Below are 19,076 nucleotides of genomic sequence, written 5' to 3'. Positions count from 1 at the left end.
TTACGGAACATGTGTGCTTTTTAGCGTCGAACGTCGATTAGTTATTACAGTAATAGATCCTTTAGGGAACTTCGAGTACCTGGCAAATTAAAACAAAGATGAAAAAATCAGCTTCTTTATGCTTACATTTTCACTTCTTAAGTGACCATATGTAGTTTAGGCGGTAGCCTTTATAGCTAACATAGCCGTAACATTATGTACGTAATATGTCGTATGTACGCTTTACTTAGTCGTACATGTTATATGGTATCTGTGAAAGGGCGGGATTAGATGTTTTATCTCTATCTGTGCTTATAAGTTCTTTTTACAGGTATTTGCTTACCAGAACTGCTTAGACAATGATGTTATTACTAGATGAAGAAGATATACTGACACCATCGGTATCGCAACTGAGTATTGCTTAGAGCAAATGTTCTTGTCCTAAGTTCTTACCGTGTGCGAGGTATCGTAACTCTCTATATTTGTTGGTTGGCTCTTTCTTTTCTTTGGGCCCATCTTTGAAAGCAAGTTTCTTTCTCTAGAGCAGTTGATCACGTGAGACAATCGTATTGATCTTAGCAGCTGTGGTGAACGCAATAGATCTTACCAATATGGTCTATCCATATACACATCGCTTCGAAATGACGCGATCGTTGTGAGTTGTCGTTCCATGGTTTGGGTCCTTGATGCTCGCAAAAAGGAGTATTTCTATGGCATCCGTATGGGTCGATTTGATGACGTCTGTTTGGTGACAACGTCAAGTGATTGTGCCAGTGGTACGGAGCGATGTATTGTATTGATGTATTGCGCAAGCATTGATGTCTATAATGCAAAATAAACATAGACGCATCGTAATCTCGGCTAGATACTTCGACAGAAAGGTCAGTTTTTGGGTTGTATACATTGCTGCGCCCCATTTTAGCAGGGTATCTTAAACAAGTAAATTATTGCTATCGGTTACCCATGGACAGCTAGATAACAGCTTTGATTACTCTGGCAGTCGGTGACGCTACAATGTAAAAACATTTTGTAACAATGAGATAATTCATCCATTTTAATCTGCAGCACTTTTTTTGGGCTTTGTAGGACCTTTTGTGATCAATTGAATCATTCGAGCTTCACGAATTCGACAGAATTTACCATGTGTTATGCAGGAGTTTCTGCACCATGTATAATAAAAGCCATTATTTGGTGATCAAAAAGCAGAGCTCGTATTTGGCACAAGGTCATGTTCCACAATGACGAAACTTCAGCTTCAACACAGATAAAAATTATCTTTCAGTATCGTCGCGTCGCATTCTGGGATTCCCCCGGTGTCGCTTTATTGTCACCAATCTGAAACCTTAACTACCTGTAAACGTATAATCTTGGCAACATTATAGGGTGGCAGAGCAGGGAAAATCAGTAGAGGCTTCCTTTGTTTGACGCTTAAAAGCCTATAGTATATAACGTAAAACATGGTGGGCCCGTTTTTCAAGTAACTACTAAGTGGAGAACACTTACTGATACAACGCGATCGTGACTAGGAAATTTGGACTCATAACTTGAAATTGAAATTATTCAGCGGACCTCCAGGAGCCTCCCCTTTTGCCCTGTATCATTCTCCAGTTAAACGATCATTAGCTTTTACTCATTATGGTTTGCCAATGACCTTGAAAAGAGAAGCAACAAATATCTTCATCGTCACTATTATTGTATATGCTACCAGCTCTTTCGTAAAAGAAACAAACGTAAATATTATAGCCCAAGCCGGCACTTCCAAATACAACGTCTACTAATATATTAGGTCAGCATTTTTTTTATTCTTATGAAGGAACACATCACGGAAACAATCAGAAAGGACACTGAAGATGTTCAGTGTCCTTTATGATTGTTTACGATCTTCTTCAATCTTTCCAGCGGATGATACACCGCTTCATCAAGAAGTGGGAAGTTTCGTATTGGCGAAGTTTTTTAATCAATAGCAGTCAGTCAGATAAAGATCGAAACACGTTTTATTTCAAAAGGATATATGGCGCAATAAGATTCAAAGCTATGATCTATGGAGGTTTGTAGTTAGCATCATAGCCATCGGGACTCACTGGATGCCCTGAAAGGAATTTAGCTTGTCCCAAGGAGGATCTTGAAGATTCTCACATTTCGATATTTAATGGCATTGAGCTCTTACAAATTAAGCCTTACTTGCCCCGTACTAGTCATTTCACTGCTTTTACATATTGAAGTTACGTTCGATGCTGAACCTATCCGTGGCGGACAATACAGCCTCCGTTTACAGAGATCTGCCGTTTAATCGACGAACCGGGTAGGGAACGAGCTGTACTTAACTTTGAAATATTTCAAGTGAGTTACAGTCTAACTTGCGAATGGAATGCCCTAACGTTCGTCCAGTATTTTTAACAGTAGAACTATACATGTTTTGCCATTCACACGCACACGTATTGATTTGTGCGAACGTTGACACTGACGGAATTTAACTTAGGAATTGTGCATAGTGTTCTCTCCATAATGTTTGCCTCTAGCGAGAAGCGACGATGCGTCCCCGTTGTCACCGTTCTTATTTCGTCTTCGGTTTTTCGTGAGTTCGTTATCAGGCCGAAGTAGGGTAGAGAATATTTGTTTGTCTTGTTCGTTCTCTCTGCCGAAGAGACCGTTGGTCTATCGAAAAGGAGTCGCTACTCTTGACGCGCCTGGATCATGCGAACGCGCGCTTCTTGGAATGCCGATAGGGTACTTTGCACCGTGGATAGAGTCCGTCTAAAAAGAAGCCAGACGATATTAGTTAGCTGGTTAATGAGCACGTAGCGTTCTGCCTACGGGGCTCTTCCATTTAATATGCAGTTATTACTGTTTTGACAAGAATGCCGGAGCGAAGAGCGATAGGACAAAGCGGGTTTGTCGGCCTTTGAAGGCGCCAAAAAGTTGTTATTAAAACGGTGGCTATAGCTTCATGCATGAAGAGATTGATCTTAGACAATCGTTACATGAGGAAGCTGTCAGAAAATGTAAATAAAACAAAAAAAAAAAAAAGAAATGTTCACGGAACAAAAAACTATGTGGAATAGGATGTCAAGCCTAGTATCATAATTTTGGTGTCGACTTTATAGTTCATGGTTGTTTCTGTCGAAGCATTACAATTTGTCTCCTATAGTGAGGGTCGTACGATAAAAGATGTCTGATCCACAAGCGAAACGCACCTTAATGTGTGTTTACATATCAGTTTGATTGTGCGATCTATTCAAATCGAGTCGACCAATGGATAGGAAAGTAAGTCTAAGTTTGAAGGGGTACAGAAAGGTCGTACATATTTCCTTTACTAAAATTCAGCGGGAATCATTTGTAATGCTTACCCAGATGATTTGAGCAAACGAAGACGGGACTCGTTTAGCAAATCTTCGAGACGATACTTTTGTGATTGACGAACAACCTGGATCCGTATAGCAAGCTCTCCAGCTGGTTCCGTAATACATTCCCTAGGAATAGTCTGAAAGTAGTAAATGGCATTAGTACTGTGACTAAATTATAGGTAATCATCCATGGAAAAATTAGTTATCGTTAGCTATATTGATAGATAACTGTTATCCATTTTGCCATATTATTATTTACTGGCCATTATATAATATTACCTCGGGGCTAGTTACGCCCCTTAATTAATACAACAAACTCGGTCTATTTATTATACAGGAAAATACTTAACAGGAATATCTACTGTTGTTCGTCCAGTGATAATAATAATGAAAATAATTAATCATTTTCTTCAGTATGCTTAGATGTGTCTATACACAGAAGGTAAATAGTTTGGACCGAGCTGTATTGATCAGGCGTTGAACCTGCAAACATTTAGCGTACTTGATTAATGACGATGCCCCTTAGTACTGGGTCGCCTCCGAGAAATCTTTCTTTCAGGCGAGCCACAAGTCCCTCCGGTAAACGGCGTATAAGTGGCACTCGTAGGACACTGTTTCCGGTTCGGTCGACAATACTCCTACCTTCACCTAGCGTATGGAAGCGACCCGTTTCTGGGTCAAAGTGCACAACCTGCAATCGTCAGTGGTTATTACAATCGTTAGGTATAATTGTAGATATCTATGATACAGACAAACGCTTTCTTTGCCTGCATCAGCTTCTAATAAACATAGGAACAAATCTAGTCAGGTTTCGTCTACAGATAGATTTGTTCATTAAAGAAAGGAAGGGTATATGCCCACCATGAAAAGCTATGATAAAAACGATAGCTGACGCGTAATGCCGCTGATGAAACGACAAAGGCCTTTTGATTTATTATCCATTTTTGCGAAGATCGTAAACGTTCAGACAGTTATCTATGACTGAGTTGGCCTCCGTTAAAAATACTCCATTTAAATCAATTTGATTGTATACATTGTAAGGTTTGATGGCTGCTTCTTCAGAATTGAGCTTCTATCCCGGTCATGGTTATTGGTCATACAAAGACCGTTGTCAGAAATTATTGAACGAGGACGCATAGGATGTCTGTAGCTGTCGTCTGAACTTTTTTTCTCCAAGCTTTTGTAGTAGGAAAAACCATTTTCCAGTAACATCTGACAACCTTAGGACTTTTTAGAACTATCGTTAACTCCTTCGGTAAGCTGCTAGTATCTACATCCCATCAAATTTAATTTTTCCTAATCCCAAAATAATTAAAAAGTGTAGTGTTCTAATAAAATCGAAGTCCAAATTACCAAGGCATGCCGTATCGCTACCCTTCGGATTCGTTTTACTATTCAGTTCTAATTTTTATTTAAAGTATTCTGTCTGAATATGGCGTCACTTTTAAAAGGGGAATAAGTGATGCAACATCATGACACAGCTAATGATGTTTTCATCAGGAGAACGGAACAAGCCTTTCCGTTCTCTTTCCCTGTTAAGGAATCAGTTCTAGAAGGACGCATAGCGCTGTGGCGAAAACACAGGCTCTCTAGTACGCTGACCCTCCGACTCGGCGGCCATAGCCTTCTGATCACTCATAACAGTGCCGAAGCAGAAATAAGCTAGAGGCTATTGGACCACAATGGCAGTTCATTGTTTCTGCTTCTTTTCTGCTAACTGGAAAGAGTGAATGTTCCGATTTCTACTTCTGGAGCTACTTCAGCATTGCATTAGCAGGCTGACCTACGACGCGAAACAAAATCTCTGTCTTAAGGTTCAAGTTTCGTAAACAGGCACTTTACCTCTGCACCACTTCAGAGGCCAACTATACTAGCTAAAGTACTATGGTATCCCAGCACAAAACTTCTGTTCGATTCCTGCCTGTCAGCTTGTTGTGCTCAAGTACAGAACAGACTCAACAGCGAGAACAGGAATGCTTCACGAAAGGCTATCACCAGTACCTTTATTAGACGTAAGTAAAAGTTTATTTAGTCTGTTTGAACTCTAGTTGTCCGCTTTATATTTGATTACAGGTTCTTTTGAAGAACATGGCAAGTTATTGGCTACTTTTCTTGCCTATATCAATATGAAATTAAATATTCAAGTGGACCGTTTTGTGATGAAGACCATTCGTGGGTTGAGTGATTGATCTAAGCACTTTTATATGCGCTTATACCAAACAGGTTAAGGCAGCTTCTATCTAACAGCATTAACGGGGATTGTAAACGTATACGTAAACGTTCCTAGAAAGAAGACAAGGTCCAACAGAATGGGCCGTTGAAAAATTAAACAGAACATTTACTGTTTATGGTAATAATGCGTTTATATACCTTAAAATGTAGCGTTGGCGTATTGTTCTCGTCTGTCGAAGTAAAATTAAAGTGGAATGGGTGTCCAAGAACTGCTACCGTTTCACACGATCCCGTGTCTGAATTTCGTTTCAGTAGTGAAGTAGCACTGAAGGTCGCGTTGAGCTCGTCTTCTCGCCGGCTGCCCAACAGGCTCCAGCCTATAAGACGATTCAGAAATTGCAAATTCGCAAATATCGAACAAACTAAAGTATAGTATACAAACATGCAAGAATCTTTGTACACTTAATTGAAATCCACTTAAATAATAGTATTCAGTTCTTGTTTAATCTGAACTTGATTCTAGTCCAGAACATTGTAGTCAATAGACTATTATTTGCAACATCTGCCTTCTCAGCTATAGAACGGAGCTTAAAGCAATATCAAGAAAGTATGTAGTAGTTCTGAACCAGTATGGTTCGATCTAGATCTGGTTTGCTTCACAGACAATTAAAAGAATTTAAGATATACTTTTACATCCAGATTGTATTAAATGTATTTTATAGCAGCACTGCGGTTTAGCTCAACTCGTCAAAATGATATTCGTTAAAGTTGCCGCTGCGTATTTTCTAAAATTATATAAGGGTTTTCGCGATCTTTCCGGGCACGTTGGGGGTATACAAATCGAGGATTAATTAGGCTCAAAATTGTCTTTCTACTGCTTATTTGTGCATCTTGTTGAACGAAAGGCACAGATTTGAACGAAGAACAGGCATGCTGGAAATGATCGATCGTGCGCTATATATATATATATATATATATATATATATATACGTTTCAGGATACTCACCTTTTGGAGAAGACGAGGTGTACAGAACAAATATGCTCTGGTTTCTCGGGAAACCTATTGCGCACTCTGTAACATATACGAGCAGACGTTATATAAATTATATATAAGTGATTTATGCTTTTGGCGAAATAATTTAAATGAAATATTGAGTTCCAAGTTTGATTCAAAGTTATCTTCGATCTGAAGTACCATGTCCGTGTTCAGGGGCTCATTGGACTGCCTAAAAGGCTTGCTTAATTTCGGTGCGTACGAAGCCAAACAAAGACAAATGATATGGACATTTTCCATCCACGAGTTATAAACCCAAGCTGATATAACTATTAGAGGTATTGAGCATAGCGTTATAGATCGGGCGTTACGTCATATAAATTTCTGACTATGCCGATTCGTAAATGTTTCGTATACAGCTTATCAGAAATTGCTCCTTACGCGGGGTCGTGAACTAATTGATCCACAAAGGTCTAAATTAGCGAGTGTCAACTTGCAAACTTTAAGTGAGGTGGAGGGTCATCTAGTATTGGGATCAAGGCGTGCAACACTAGACGCCATCAAGTAATCCATATGGATGTATCGTCTCTATATATATATACATATATAATTTTGTGGATGCTAGATTGCTTTAAGGCCACAGATCTCAAATAATATTAGTCGACTCGTGTTTAGCCTCACCTGAAAGCTCAGATTTGGCAATAGTATATATTCTAAACTTATTGAAATGTTTTTATTCAGGCTTAAGGTAGAGCGCCTCGAAGGTGCGTAAAGTGCTGTTTATAGTTAAAATGCGTTATCGAAGTAAACGGCTTAGGTGGTTTCGTTGTTTTCATTCTGTAAATTTTCATGTTAAAGATGATCCGCATAGTGACCGATTAATTGTGGAAAAAGGTCATGAAATTAGTACGAGAACTGAGTAAGACCGATACGTAAGCAACCATGATATCACCAAGGGACTAGGGATTTATCGCCGAAGAGTTTTGGACCGTTTGAAAAAGCGGACCCCAAAGAAAGCTTCATGTTTGGGTGCCATACAACCTGACGTAAAAGAGTATTTGTCATATAATCGAGATTCTAGACCATCGGAGTAATATCTGTTTCAGTTTTTGCAGAACTTTCAAAATGATGCTAGTTCAATTTCAGTGGAATCTTGCAATAACCACCTATCATGGTTTTTCACCCCGAAAACCCCATAGGTCGCACAACGATGGGATTATAGTATTACCAGGACAATGACAGAAGACGTGGTAATTACAATGACGCATATCTTGTTCAGTAATAATTATAATATAATATAGAGAAAACGCTCGTTTCAAATTTGGCTCAGAAACCGCCAGTTAATATAATCAAATACATAACAAGAGAAAAGCATGACCCTCGCTAGTTCCTTTCACATCCTGTCGACCTCAGTGAAACTAGGCCAGCTTGGAGCCAGGATGCAAAACAGCACTAAGTAAGATGATCAATTCTTCAATAGGATTATGAAACTGAAATGATAGTTTTTCAAATGCTCTCTCTGTTATGTACAAACCAATTTCGCCGAAAATGCTGATTCTGACATGGCTTTCTTTTGGCTGTGCAAGGGCCATTTGTGCACGCCTCTTGTGGAGGATGGTCTCTCTTGGGCAGATGGCGAATCGAACTGCAGATCCTACGCCTGCAACACCGTCCTCACTAGGCGGCTGAAGCGGTGCCAGGTCATCCTTTAGAAGGCTTAGTTGCAAACAGTAGGCGTCTGTCAGATCACGTTAACCAATAGTAACCGAATTAGCAGAGCAAACAAACGGCATTAGTAAATAGATATGCGTATGTGTCCATCCTATATATTGTTGGCTTAAAAAAGGGTCGATAAAACAGTACGTATTTCTCCATTAAAGCCCAACGAAAGAGCAGCTTGTAATCCCTTATTGCTTTGTCAAATGAAAACAGCTTTTGTGAAAAAATTGCTGATTTACTCTTGAAGCATTAGCAGAAGGCTCACACGAGCCACGCTGGACCTGTTTTGAAAATCCCCTTTAAAGTTGGAAAGCTTGCAGACTTTGCTCTCAGGAGCGGATAACAATTTTACTACAATTCACTTGAAAAGAAACCGGGTTTGCTCTAACTACAAGTAATGGTACAAGGATTTACAGATATTACGTGAGAGAAAAACACTCGTTTCAGAAACGCGTCCAGACTTCTCAATGATTAGGTCAAAAATCGAGTTCCCTCTCACCGTCTCATTGCACCATCTCGGAGTTGTGCATTTATGCGGTTTTGTTGCTGCTAAAAGGGCGCTATCAAAAATTATTGAAGATATTACGTAATGCTGTTTGCCACAATAGGCCCAAATTCCGCGGAACGTGTCATGCATTTCCTACAAATATTGAGATACTGAGACATCTGAGGTATACTCCCTTGGCGCAATAGCATGTATACTATATGTCTAAAAACAGCAAGCTGGCATATGTACATACACGTAGATCATTAGGCTCTACGTTGTGCAGTATCACATAAAAATTTTGAATGAATTTCTATATGAAGATGATAAATATACCTGAAGTTAACAAGTCTGCGCAAAAATAATTCTAAACTCCTTAGCACAAATCCGTTTGTTGTTTGAAAATCAAGGCCTTAACTCTATATCTGTTTATGGATTTAATTATATTTATTAGTGTGTACCTATATTCATTTATGTCACAGGCCCGAGCCTTCATTAGAAGCTGGGACAACCAAATAAAACGTTTGTTGCCTATGGAGATTTAAAACAGCGCCAATCCATACGACTAGATAGGGTAATTCTTGTTAGTTTCCATAACGCGTTCGAGTAAAAGAGTGGTAGGCGAGTGCTACTGGATGCGGGAGTAACGGGTCCTTGTAGACAAGAGCCGATGTCATACTCTTGTTGCTTTGGTTTATCAGGCACAAACTGGTCACAATGGAAACGTGACGTCAAATTTATATCAGAATGGTGCCATTATTTTGTCAGAGAAAACATTATGTCTCTTTCTCTCTTTGACGAGGTGTGGTCTTCGATCAGAATGGATACCCTAAAAAAACCTTACCCTAAAAAACCAACCAAGAGGTTGAAAAAACCTTAACGAAGGTATAGAGATCGTCTATGTTCAACAGAACATAAAAAAAAACATAAAAATTTAGTCAATTATCTAGATTAAATTTTCGAATTGTTCAGCAAGCCTCGTTTCGAGACGGTAAAACCTTCTTTTGGCTGATGGAAGCGTTGATAACAGTTAGATTATACTATGTAAGTATAATACGTACTTTTTAATTTTGTGCGTATTTACAAAATATACTTTAGAGGGATAACCTTATAGTGTGGTTACATACTCACCTTCTGAGTGGGTTGTTCTGACAAGATAGGGTTCCAAAGAAAAATCTGGGATAACACAAAGCTGATAACCGGCGTTGTCCAATATTACCCGCAGTTCGCAGATAATTAGTCCGCTTGAGTATAATGCGTCATACTCACTCGACTGCGTTGAATGTGCCTCAGAGATTTCCGAGCACGCGCTACTTATATATACATGTGTGAATATATTTCATAATGTTATCGTTACCATCTATATATGTGTATATATATATTTTTATATACATCATACATATGTTTTGCAACCTTCGTTTGTTGACAAATACATTCCTGTGCTCCCAGGAACTTTAGTTAGGTACTAATAAAATAAATAGTAACGAATGCCGCACTTGTTAAGTGATGGAACAGTGACTCACAGCCAGCTAAGAGGATGCTGTTGTAACACTTACAAGCGTTGTATGGCTGGTCGATTCCGCCCCAGAAGCGCCATTACAAGCATTTTTTGCGATAAGGGGACCGTATCTGAAAGCTGTCGACTTCGACCAAAAACTAGCAGATTTGGTGGACCGGCCTTCTCTTCTCCAGCAGCTCTTCGTTTTTTCCCTCGGGCTTTTTTTTTTTGATTTTTATATTTCCGTCGCTCTCCCAAAAACGATTCATGCTCAAGTTCGATGGGTTCAGGAACCTGGTAAAAAGCTCGAAGGTTATTGCTGGTTAGCCTGGATTACTTTAGGTATAAATGTCATGGTAAAGCTTACTGGCTAGATTGTTGCAAGCACATAACCCAGGTACGTGGGAGGTTGAGGCTTAACCTATGCCATTAACAACTAAGTATCTACTAAGTACATATTTGTGTACTGTTTTGCATTAGTGTTTTTTTACTATTTGTAGTCTAATTTTAAAATGCGATCTTTTTTTAATCAACTGGTAGTAATAGCAGCCAAGGTTGCCTTACATCGAACGCGTTACTCTCAATCATCTGCTGAGTTATTGTAAAAATTCGACGCGGGGCCGGATTATTTTGAGCTATTTCCTGGGGACGTAGCATAGTACAAGGACCGGGATATTCAATCGCTTCCTGCCACCGGAATTCCACGCTTTCCGCTTCTTCAGAAATTGCCGTTGTGTATCCTACCCTTCCAAAATCGAACGCCGTCGAACGTCGCTCCAAAGACGCCCTGAAGCAAAATTAAGTCGCTGCGCTGAATACCGTGTGAGGGACCGACATGAGGGACAATTTTAGTCCAACACAAATAAATTGGAGAAATTCTGTCCTATAGCTGTAGACTTAGCTATGGTTCTCTTTATTCGTCTAGCTTATTAAGGCTGCCTAGCTACGGTAGTTCCTTTACTTCATTCTATCATATCGTACAATATGTGTCCTTGGATAAAACTGTATTAACTAACAATACATGTAATGGTTAATAATTTAGTCCAGTGCGTCCCTTGCTGGCAATGAATGTATGAATCCAGTTCAACTCGTTCGATAGCCATAGTGTATTATATAAGTTCACCATAATACTTATATAATAGGTAAAAACCGAGAAAAGCAGTTTAGGTTATCCTGCTAGTGTCTGCTGATTTGCTATCACAGATGGGAAGCGTTGGGCTTCAAGTTAATTATAGAGAATACGTAGAGATTTTTAGTGATTTACTAATTATTATTATTCACTCTCATCCATCATTTTTCATTGTCAACTACTTATTTGAGTTCAATTGAAAGCTAACATAAACGCTCCTACCTGAATGAAACGTTGTTAAGGTCGTCTAGGGATGACAACCTGTATCGTCCCATCTGCGCCACGCGACTCATCGTAGGAGAGATCCTGTGGTCTGCAGAAATTCGACAATAAATTGACTGCTTTGAAAATCTAGTTCAAAATATAGGTACTGTGATATTTAAGTCCTTATATTTTACTTACTTGTGCGAGTGCAGAGTTAAGGACGCGAGTCCCAGCGGGGAGAGGCCTTCTAGCTTGTGGTGGACATCCGTTGCTAGGACAACATGCGTATCGCTGTTCCGAACCCTCTGTATACAACGGACCACACGAAGGACGCGCGACTAACTACGTCTTGGTTGCACCTAGTCAGTTTCACTTAAAAAGGGTATTATACCTATAAGAAAGTAAATTATTTTAAACAAATTGATGAAGCACGAACTATTGTAACTAATAGATTATTAGTTATCCGTTGTACACGACCATATATGCAGGTATAAGCAACGAGCAGGATATTGTGGAACATGGAACCGATTTTTTATTTTGTCCCTTCAAATCAAACAGTAAATTTATTTTTTTTTAATTATAATATTTAATTAATATTTGCCGAACTGCACTTTCTATGCAATTTTTATGATGATGATTATTATTACTTCAAAATGTGTATATCGTAGAACTTAAGGTAGCCATAGGAATACATACTTACCAATTTTGTTTCTCTTTGTTTTCAAAAAGTATGACTTTATTGTGAAAGATCATTTCGGGTGAACTGGAACTGATACCTATTTCTTTTATTTCACGATCTTTGGACTTTTTAACACCGAATATACATCTTTCTATTTGCATGGCACGTCTAGGGGTTCTCATAATCACATAGTTCACGATAGGTTCTTTTGGGCCGTTTAATAGTTTGATTCAAACATTCGTTTCGTGCACTTCGCCTAGAGCCAATGTTGGCTTAGGACCAGCATATGTGTTTTCCAGCTAACCTAATTAGTTATCAAGATAAGTCACTTTCTGTGTACTACCATTAATTTGTAATTAATTAAAAAAAGAAAGTTTCTGGGATTAGGTGTCCTTGCAGCCTAATTTTCACAGAAGTGCGTGCGACCGAACGTGGATCTAAGGGTATGACATTTTTTGCGTCGTTACCAGAACAAATGAGAATTTAGAAAGGAGGGCACCGCAGCGGTACTGACAGAAACTAGGTCCTGACACGACAAGGGCTCCAGTAGGGCACCGTATGGTCATCGATTTACAGTCGATAAAAGGAAATGGAGTTTCACGGTTCGACAAAGTAACTCTCCAAATAAAGCTAGATTTGATTCAACTCTAGACCTACCTGTTTTCCAACTTGGAAGCCTATTTAGTCGTCATTTGTTTGGTTTATTATGCACTGCAGGTATAGGCAAATGTAAGGCCGAATCGGAGTAGCCCAATGTCTTAAAAGCCACTTTTAATAATGTCTTTGTAATTGATGAAAAAAAAATTATAGGGTTATCATTTGAAAAGTCCATAAGGGTTGAAAAATATGATTTCATTAGTTCTAGCTCCAAAAATATATATTCCTGATAAAACAAATGCATTTACAGAACAGCATTTTGCCAAAAGCTGCTACAGGAGACCTGTATATTTGTGCCGTGTACGATAAGAACGCCATGTTTAAGAGGACAACTCAAAGGTGGTCGACAAAGGTCGATAAGTGCATTTTCTAACTGGAGGATGCATGATTTCGGTCGCCATCGATGATTAGTAAGCAGCGTCTGAAAGCATTCTTTGTAGGTATCTTGGATCTATAGATTCATCAAAAAACTAGTAACTTCAGTGTTTCACTTTTTATTGCCTCTTAATATCTCGCTCGGTACTGAGCAACACGCAGATACAATCCCAGACTTCGTATAAAACTGGTACCGATAACGAAGGATTGTACCCTCACGTCGATGTAAAACATGTCTAAGCTCAACGTTAAATCAGATCTTCATTTTAGAACAACCGTAGTTTGCATTTAGTGGAATAACCCAAGACACAGTGAATAGCTAAAATCCGGCGGTAATCGGATAAACTAGGCACAACTATTTTCTGTTCGATTTCGCAAAGGCAGCTTTAGGGTGTTTGTGTTCAATTACAACAGTTTACATTCTATCGTTCTTGCCTTTTATAAGAGCATACTGGCTTTAAACCTGTGCTTGCAATCGCTTATATTTTTTAGCATATCGTTTTTTTTTTTTTAATTAGCAAGCTAATTTTACCTAACACCACCTTTTATTTGTTGTTTATAGAAGGACTCTGACGACACCACCAAAAACACCGTAATATATAATACTACTAATTGTGGAAAAAATCTGGCAGCTTATATCCTATAGAAAATAGAAGAAAAAAAAAAGACTTTTTACTATGTGCCAGTGTAATCTGGTAGTGATGCACTGTTCCTTCTCCACGACAATTTCAGGCCGCACGTTACAGAAATCTTCAAAGCTAGCTTCTAAAGAACTTGACCGAAAGGTTGTTTTGCATGCGTCATATTCTATATTAGACCTTGTGCCGGCTAATTACCGGCTTTTGCCGATCCTAACTTTTTCCAGATGAACAACTTTTTCCTCCAACTTGGCTTTTGCTGATCCAACTTTTTTCGAATAAAAAAGAAACCTTCAATAGCCGCGTCGATAGATCCTTTAGCACTTTTTTTTTTATCATTACGTTATATGTATAGACTTTTGTCGAGATAAAATAGTTTAATTGGCTGTGAGATGGAAGGGGGTGGTGAAGAATGATGGCGAACGCATTATAAATCAATTTATTGCTAGGATACAATTAAAACCTGACGATTTTTATGAGATCAAAAAAACATGACCTGTTATAATTTAACACCAAAAAAACCTAAAAGAACTCGAAAATCGTTAACCTTCAAGTAGAACATTGTTGTAGTACATTTATCTATGTAGGAGGATTTCGTAAATCCTTTCGGGAAACAAGTCAAAGCTCATTTTGAGATCTTAAAAGCCTTATTTTTTCGAGTCAGCACGAAAAGCTAAGTAAGTACCTAGCCTTTATAGATTCAACACATATCACGTTAAATAATTCATGAATATATGAAAAATGAAAAAAAAATAAGGAAATAAACAAGGGGTTTAGAGGAACATTTAGTTGCTCAGAGAAGCATTATATTTTCTGTCGACATGGTCGTCTTTAGGTGCGCTAGGAAAACGAAAATATCCATTATTCTTAATGTTATTATACTTACGGTATATTAGTTATCGGATGCGTTAGGCGATAAATCAAGTTCGTGCTCTATGGTACGAATCGATTTCTACGCGTAGGCTGATAGCAGGGAAAACCTATGGTGATCTTTTCAGTGCTCCCTTTGAGCTGAGTTTATCAGACCGTATTGTGGCCGAACACAATAGGACACAGAGTAGCTATCGGATGACATTATTTCACAGAAATCATGTTACATGTCATATCCAAATTCCGCTAGAATGGGTCTCAGTGAGAGAGGGTGTCATATTTATTAGGCATGCCTTACCCATGCTCTACCATCAGTTGCTTCAGATTGCTGAAGGGTTTGATTTCGGTTTATCAATATGATGATCTGCTGCTGGGGTCAAAGCTTGAGGTGTACGTCACAGTTTTTTTTACAACTTTTAGCAACAAAAGTACCAACGTTTTCGGCACGTCCTTGGCTAACGTTTGGGCGATGCATAGCGCATGTTTTCCGTTGCTAAACAAAGGCTTATTTGTTTACTTACAGCTTGTCTGGCGGCCCAAAGCTTTTACAAAGCTTCGTATAACGGTTTGCTTTGTCTCACGGACGGCCAAAGTTCTGTCATAAGATGATTTCTCTCATGTAGCCCTGAACGGCACCATTTGCTCTTGTTACAGGGTTCGAAAATCCCCATACATAACCTGGAAATAGTGACGGAGCACTTTCCTATATTTCCATCGAAAGTACAATACGAAAACGCTGTCTTTTCTCGACGGTGTTTAAGCGATATTGAGTTAAGGTATTGTTCGTAAGTTAGTCACATCTCTGATCTTTTGCTAGCCGTCCGATGGCCAATCGAAGTACATCTATATAATAATAGAGTATGGCTGACTCGATCAATCGCGCCTGTATTGTGCATCGCAATATGTTGTGACTAAATCTATCGAAACATTACATAATTTTGACGTTTATCTTAAAGAACACAATTACGTATTTGTTAATTTCAATATATACCAGGTTTCATCGCGAGCATGGAAGTGCTATCGAGGCTGATGGAGGATTATAGTTCATCAGTTTTCATCAGCTGTGTGCTACCGACGAAACACGTTTCAATTAGAGTATCAAAGCTAAGTTAAATTAAACTTTAGACTCTTATAGAAAGTCATCACACAGCGAATCGGATTTTCGAAAATGATTAGTGCGTATCACGCTTATGAAATGTTCCCGATGTATTTTTTCGTAATACTTCCTTCGTAGTTCGTCGGAGGAACTTTCGTAATAGCCATTGTCATTAGGGGAGAGTTAAAGAGGTATTGGAAATCAGATTATTGCATCTTCAGCATGGGAGAATTTGACCTTGAGAGATTACCTCTCGGTATGTTACTATTCAACATCGGAGTATAAAAATGTCTCATAATCTTTCAAGCAATTTAAGTACACGAACAGATGTTTATTGGTATCAAGGACGACATTGATAGCTAGCGAAAACAACTTTATCTGGCGAGTAGCTCATGCTCAAACTTTGTAATCCTAGAGGCTTTGTAAGCCGTACTTGCTACTTTCAATCAATTGTGTATCCCATTTCAAGTGGAGTGTGTTTGTATGGACAGTACACCATAGACACGAGGTTAGTTGAGATCTGTTTGATAGTGTACATACCGATCCAGCTCATGTATCCGTACATACATATAGCGAGTATGTACACTGGAAATGATAAAATAAATTTACGTATGTATGTTTAATGATAAAGGAGATAGATAGCAGGCAAACGATACGTTCACGTATGTGTTCAATAAGCAGCTTTGGGAATAGCCAACAAAACGGTCGTATCACCTCTTTTTTTTTTTTTTTTTATTTTAGTATTTACGAACATCGACGACCGCAATGACCCGAGCTCGGGTTTTATCTGTTATAAAAGGGAGTCTTTCTATACCCCACTTAACCCTTCTGTTCTATACATTCTGAACATGTTAATTAATCACAGTTATTGCTAACCGACTACTAAATGCCGAGGTATCGCCTAGCTATCAACGAGTTCACTTACAATATTTCGACCATCGCATGGCTTTGATAAGATTCTGTGCGCAAATGTTTTCTTCTTCTTTGTTTTAATATATGCTATATCATAATTATCTCATTTATTCTTTAGACCCATGAGTTAAACTTGTAGGGAACATACGTCTCATTGTTAATGCAGTTTCGCAGCCGGCAACGTCATATAAGCCTACAAATCTATGATATCTAGTCGTAAATTTCCAGTTTCATACCCCCTTCAACTAGTAAATAAGCGTGCATAGCACCCATCAATTTACAGAATACCGTTAGCGGACGAGTCATGTCGAGTGAATACCCATGGATACAAGCAACAGCTCACTGAGTCACTACCATAAAATACTGGGTCCTTGGAGTTCGGCTGCGCACACCATGGGATTAAGAGATTTGTCCCAAAGTGTTGGACTCGGCATATCTGGCGGCCAGCAAAAAAGGCCATTCGCTAATTAGAAAAGTATACTGTGAATTAATTGAACATAAAAATAAAAAAGTACAATTCAAGGCTTTCATTATTTTATTCGCAAAGATGTACGAATTTATGTAATACAATTACGCTACTACTTTATCCATAGGGATTGTGGGCATTTAGATGATGTCTGAAGACCGACATTGTTAAATATTAGTCCAAAAAAACATAATACTATTAAATTTGCTATGTTATTTTATCGAACAATTCAAGGCTATTTTATTGAAGTTATGTTCCAAACGATTAGTTATCTTCAATACATCTCTCATTCAGGACTTCGTTATCTCTTAGCAAACAGCCATGGATCCTACAAAATCGAGTACTTTTTTTGTGTACACATATGGGGTTTCTGCTGGAAAATATTAGCTCTATTCAATAATGAATCCCTTTTTTGTGAGTGGAGACAACACTTCCAATTATGGTCAGTACTGAAGCTCCGCAATAATCTTGTGCAAGTGTTCTTTACCCTGAAGAAAGTAGGTCGGAGGCATTCGACTACATCCAAAGTTGCCTCTACTACTGTAGCAGGCGGCGTGAGTTGACTCTTCGGTTGTAACAACGACCTTGCTGGCCCAGCGCGGGGCCAAGGCAAACTATTCAGTCGTTATAGCTTGTATATTTTCTTGGCTGACGAAGGCCTGCCAATGGATAGCTATCTTTTGTTCTACTGGAATATATTACACGGAGTATGCTATCATTATAGTATCATATGGGCCTTTTTCTAGGTAATACTGCTTATTGTTTGTTTTGAGTAGCAGCTGTTCAGGTAATTCCTTTGGCTTTTGCATATGAGATGTCTGTTATCTTGCACCGTCTGACGAACACGTAGAATTAACCGGAGGAAGTCTTTTTTCATATGCCCAGCCGTCGTTCATCTCCATCTTTTAGAAATCATCATATATTATGTCCGCCAGAGCAGAATCGATAACAAGGTTTTCTGTGCCTTCAGCTATTCGTTTTGGGGGATATTAAACAACTCCTTTAAATAATAGAGATTATGTCAAGCTCAAATCTTATATAATTGCCTTTCGTTTGAATTTGGACTCGCAGTGTGGCTTTTATTTTATTTTTTCTTTTTTTTTTTTTTAAGAGCTATAATGTACCATTCTTTAAATAACGAGCGGACACCCAAGCTCTAAGTGAGGGTGTTGTCAGGTTAGTGCTCATGGTAGCAGGTAGACTGAGGAAAGTCTCTTGTTAATGCGTTTTTAATACAAGGATTATCTTTAGACATACAAAGGTGCAACCGAATTTTTTACTTTGCATACGTTCTAGGAACAAGGCGAAGGGGTTACGGTCTTAAGAACTGGTTCAGAGAAAACTTCTGTTCCCGGGAAACGGTATTGTATTTTCCTGTAACAATTTAGGCGTGGGCCAACAAAGACGCCTGATGCAATGTCAAACGAGATATCAAATATAAAACTGGAAAACTGTTGTCCTGGGGTAATTTACGGAGGGCTGCGTTTCACTTCCTGCGGCTACAACTATATGAGAGTGCTACGGGGACGGCCATACCTGGCTTTGAAATGACTTCGAACAAAGTAACTGAATGCATTTATATACATTTTTCTTTTGGAACTTTTTTACATCCAAGATCTCGCTTCAATAATAAGCCAAGCTTCCTTGTCTTTTTGCATGGCAGCTGTTAGGTTAAGCGAGTTTTTGGCCATTGGTTCGTGTACAGCGTTTGAAATGGCAATGCAAACTCTATCCTTAAGTTTGTTCACCGGTCAAAGATTACTGTAAATTGAGAATCCTCGGACCATCCACGAAGGAGGTTCCCAAAAAAATGATACTGATGTGGTATATGGGCCAAAGACGTTATCGACCGTCTTCTCG

The 19,076-nt window shown here is 38.8% G+C and overlaps 1 protein-coding gene across 2 annotated transcripts; it reads right to left on the bottom strand.

Moving 5' to 3' along the window:
- Nucleotides 1–1,757: 1,757 nt before the first annotated feature.
- On the bottom strand, nucleotides 1,758–11,843 carry LOC111251885 (uncharacterized). Of its 2 annotated transcripts, none has more exons than XM_022808971.2 (11): nucleotides 11,722–11,843; nucleotides 11,542–11,632; nucleotides 10,755–10,977; nucleotides 10,249–10,484; nucleotides 9,824–10,005; nucleotides 8,024–8,227; nucleotides 6,502–6,567; nucleotides 5,694–5,872; nucleotides 3,826–4,014; nucleotides 3,327–3,460; nucleotides 1,758–2,733 (listed from the first exon to the last, which is right to left on the bottom strand). In XM_022808971.2, exons 2-11 carry the CDS (start codon nucleotides 11,610–11,612, stop codon nucleotides 2,652–2,654), a joined length of 1,566 nt encoding a protein of 521 aa, XP_022664706.1. In that variant the 5' UTR covers nucleotides 11,613–11,632; nucleotides 11,722–11,843; the 3' UTR covers nucleotides 1,758–2,651. The 2 variants fall into 2 exon arrangements, with proteins under 2 accessions (XP_022664706.1, XP_022664707.1); XM_022808972.2 differs by having other exon boundaries at nucleotides 9,824–10,002; nucleotides 11,722–11,842.
- Nucleotides 11,844–19,076: the final 7,233 nt, after the last annotated feature.

Source organism: Varroa destructor, unplaced genomic scaffold, assembly GCF_002443255.2.
Source record: "Varroa destructor unplaced genomic scaffold, Vdes_3.0 BEIS01000005.1, whole genome shotgun sequence".
Taxonomy (NCBI): domain Eukaryota; kingdom Metazoa; phylum Arthropoda; class Arachnida; order Mesostigmata; family Varroidae; genus Varroa; species Varroa destructor.
The sequence above is the reverse complement of the archived record's forward strand: the minus strand, read 5'-3'. Positions and strand labels throughout refer to the sequence as shown.

Excerpts from the sequence above, each read along its gene's own strand:
- LOC111251885 (XM_022808971.2), bottom strand. The coding sequence starts at position 11,612 with ATGAGTCGCGTGGCGCAGATGGGACGATACAGGTTGTCATCCCTAGAC. Across the intron at positions 10,978-11,541 it reads CTTAACAACGTTTCATTCAG|GGCGTCTTTGGAGCGACGTT; the intron begins GTAGGAGCGTTT and ends ATTTTGCTTCAG. Across the intron at positions 2,734-3,326 it reads CGTTTGCTCAAATCATCTGG|ACGGACTCTATCCACGGTGC; the intron begins GTAAGCATTACA and ends GCTTCTTTTTAG.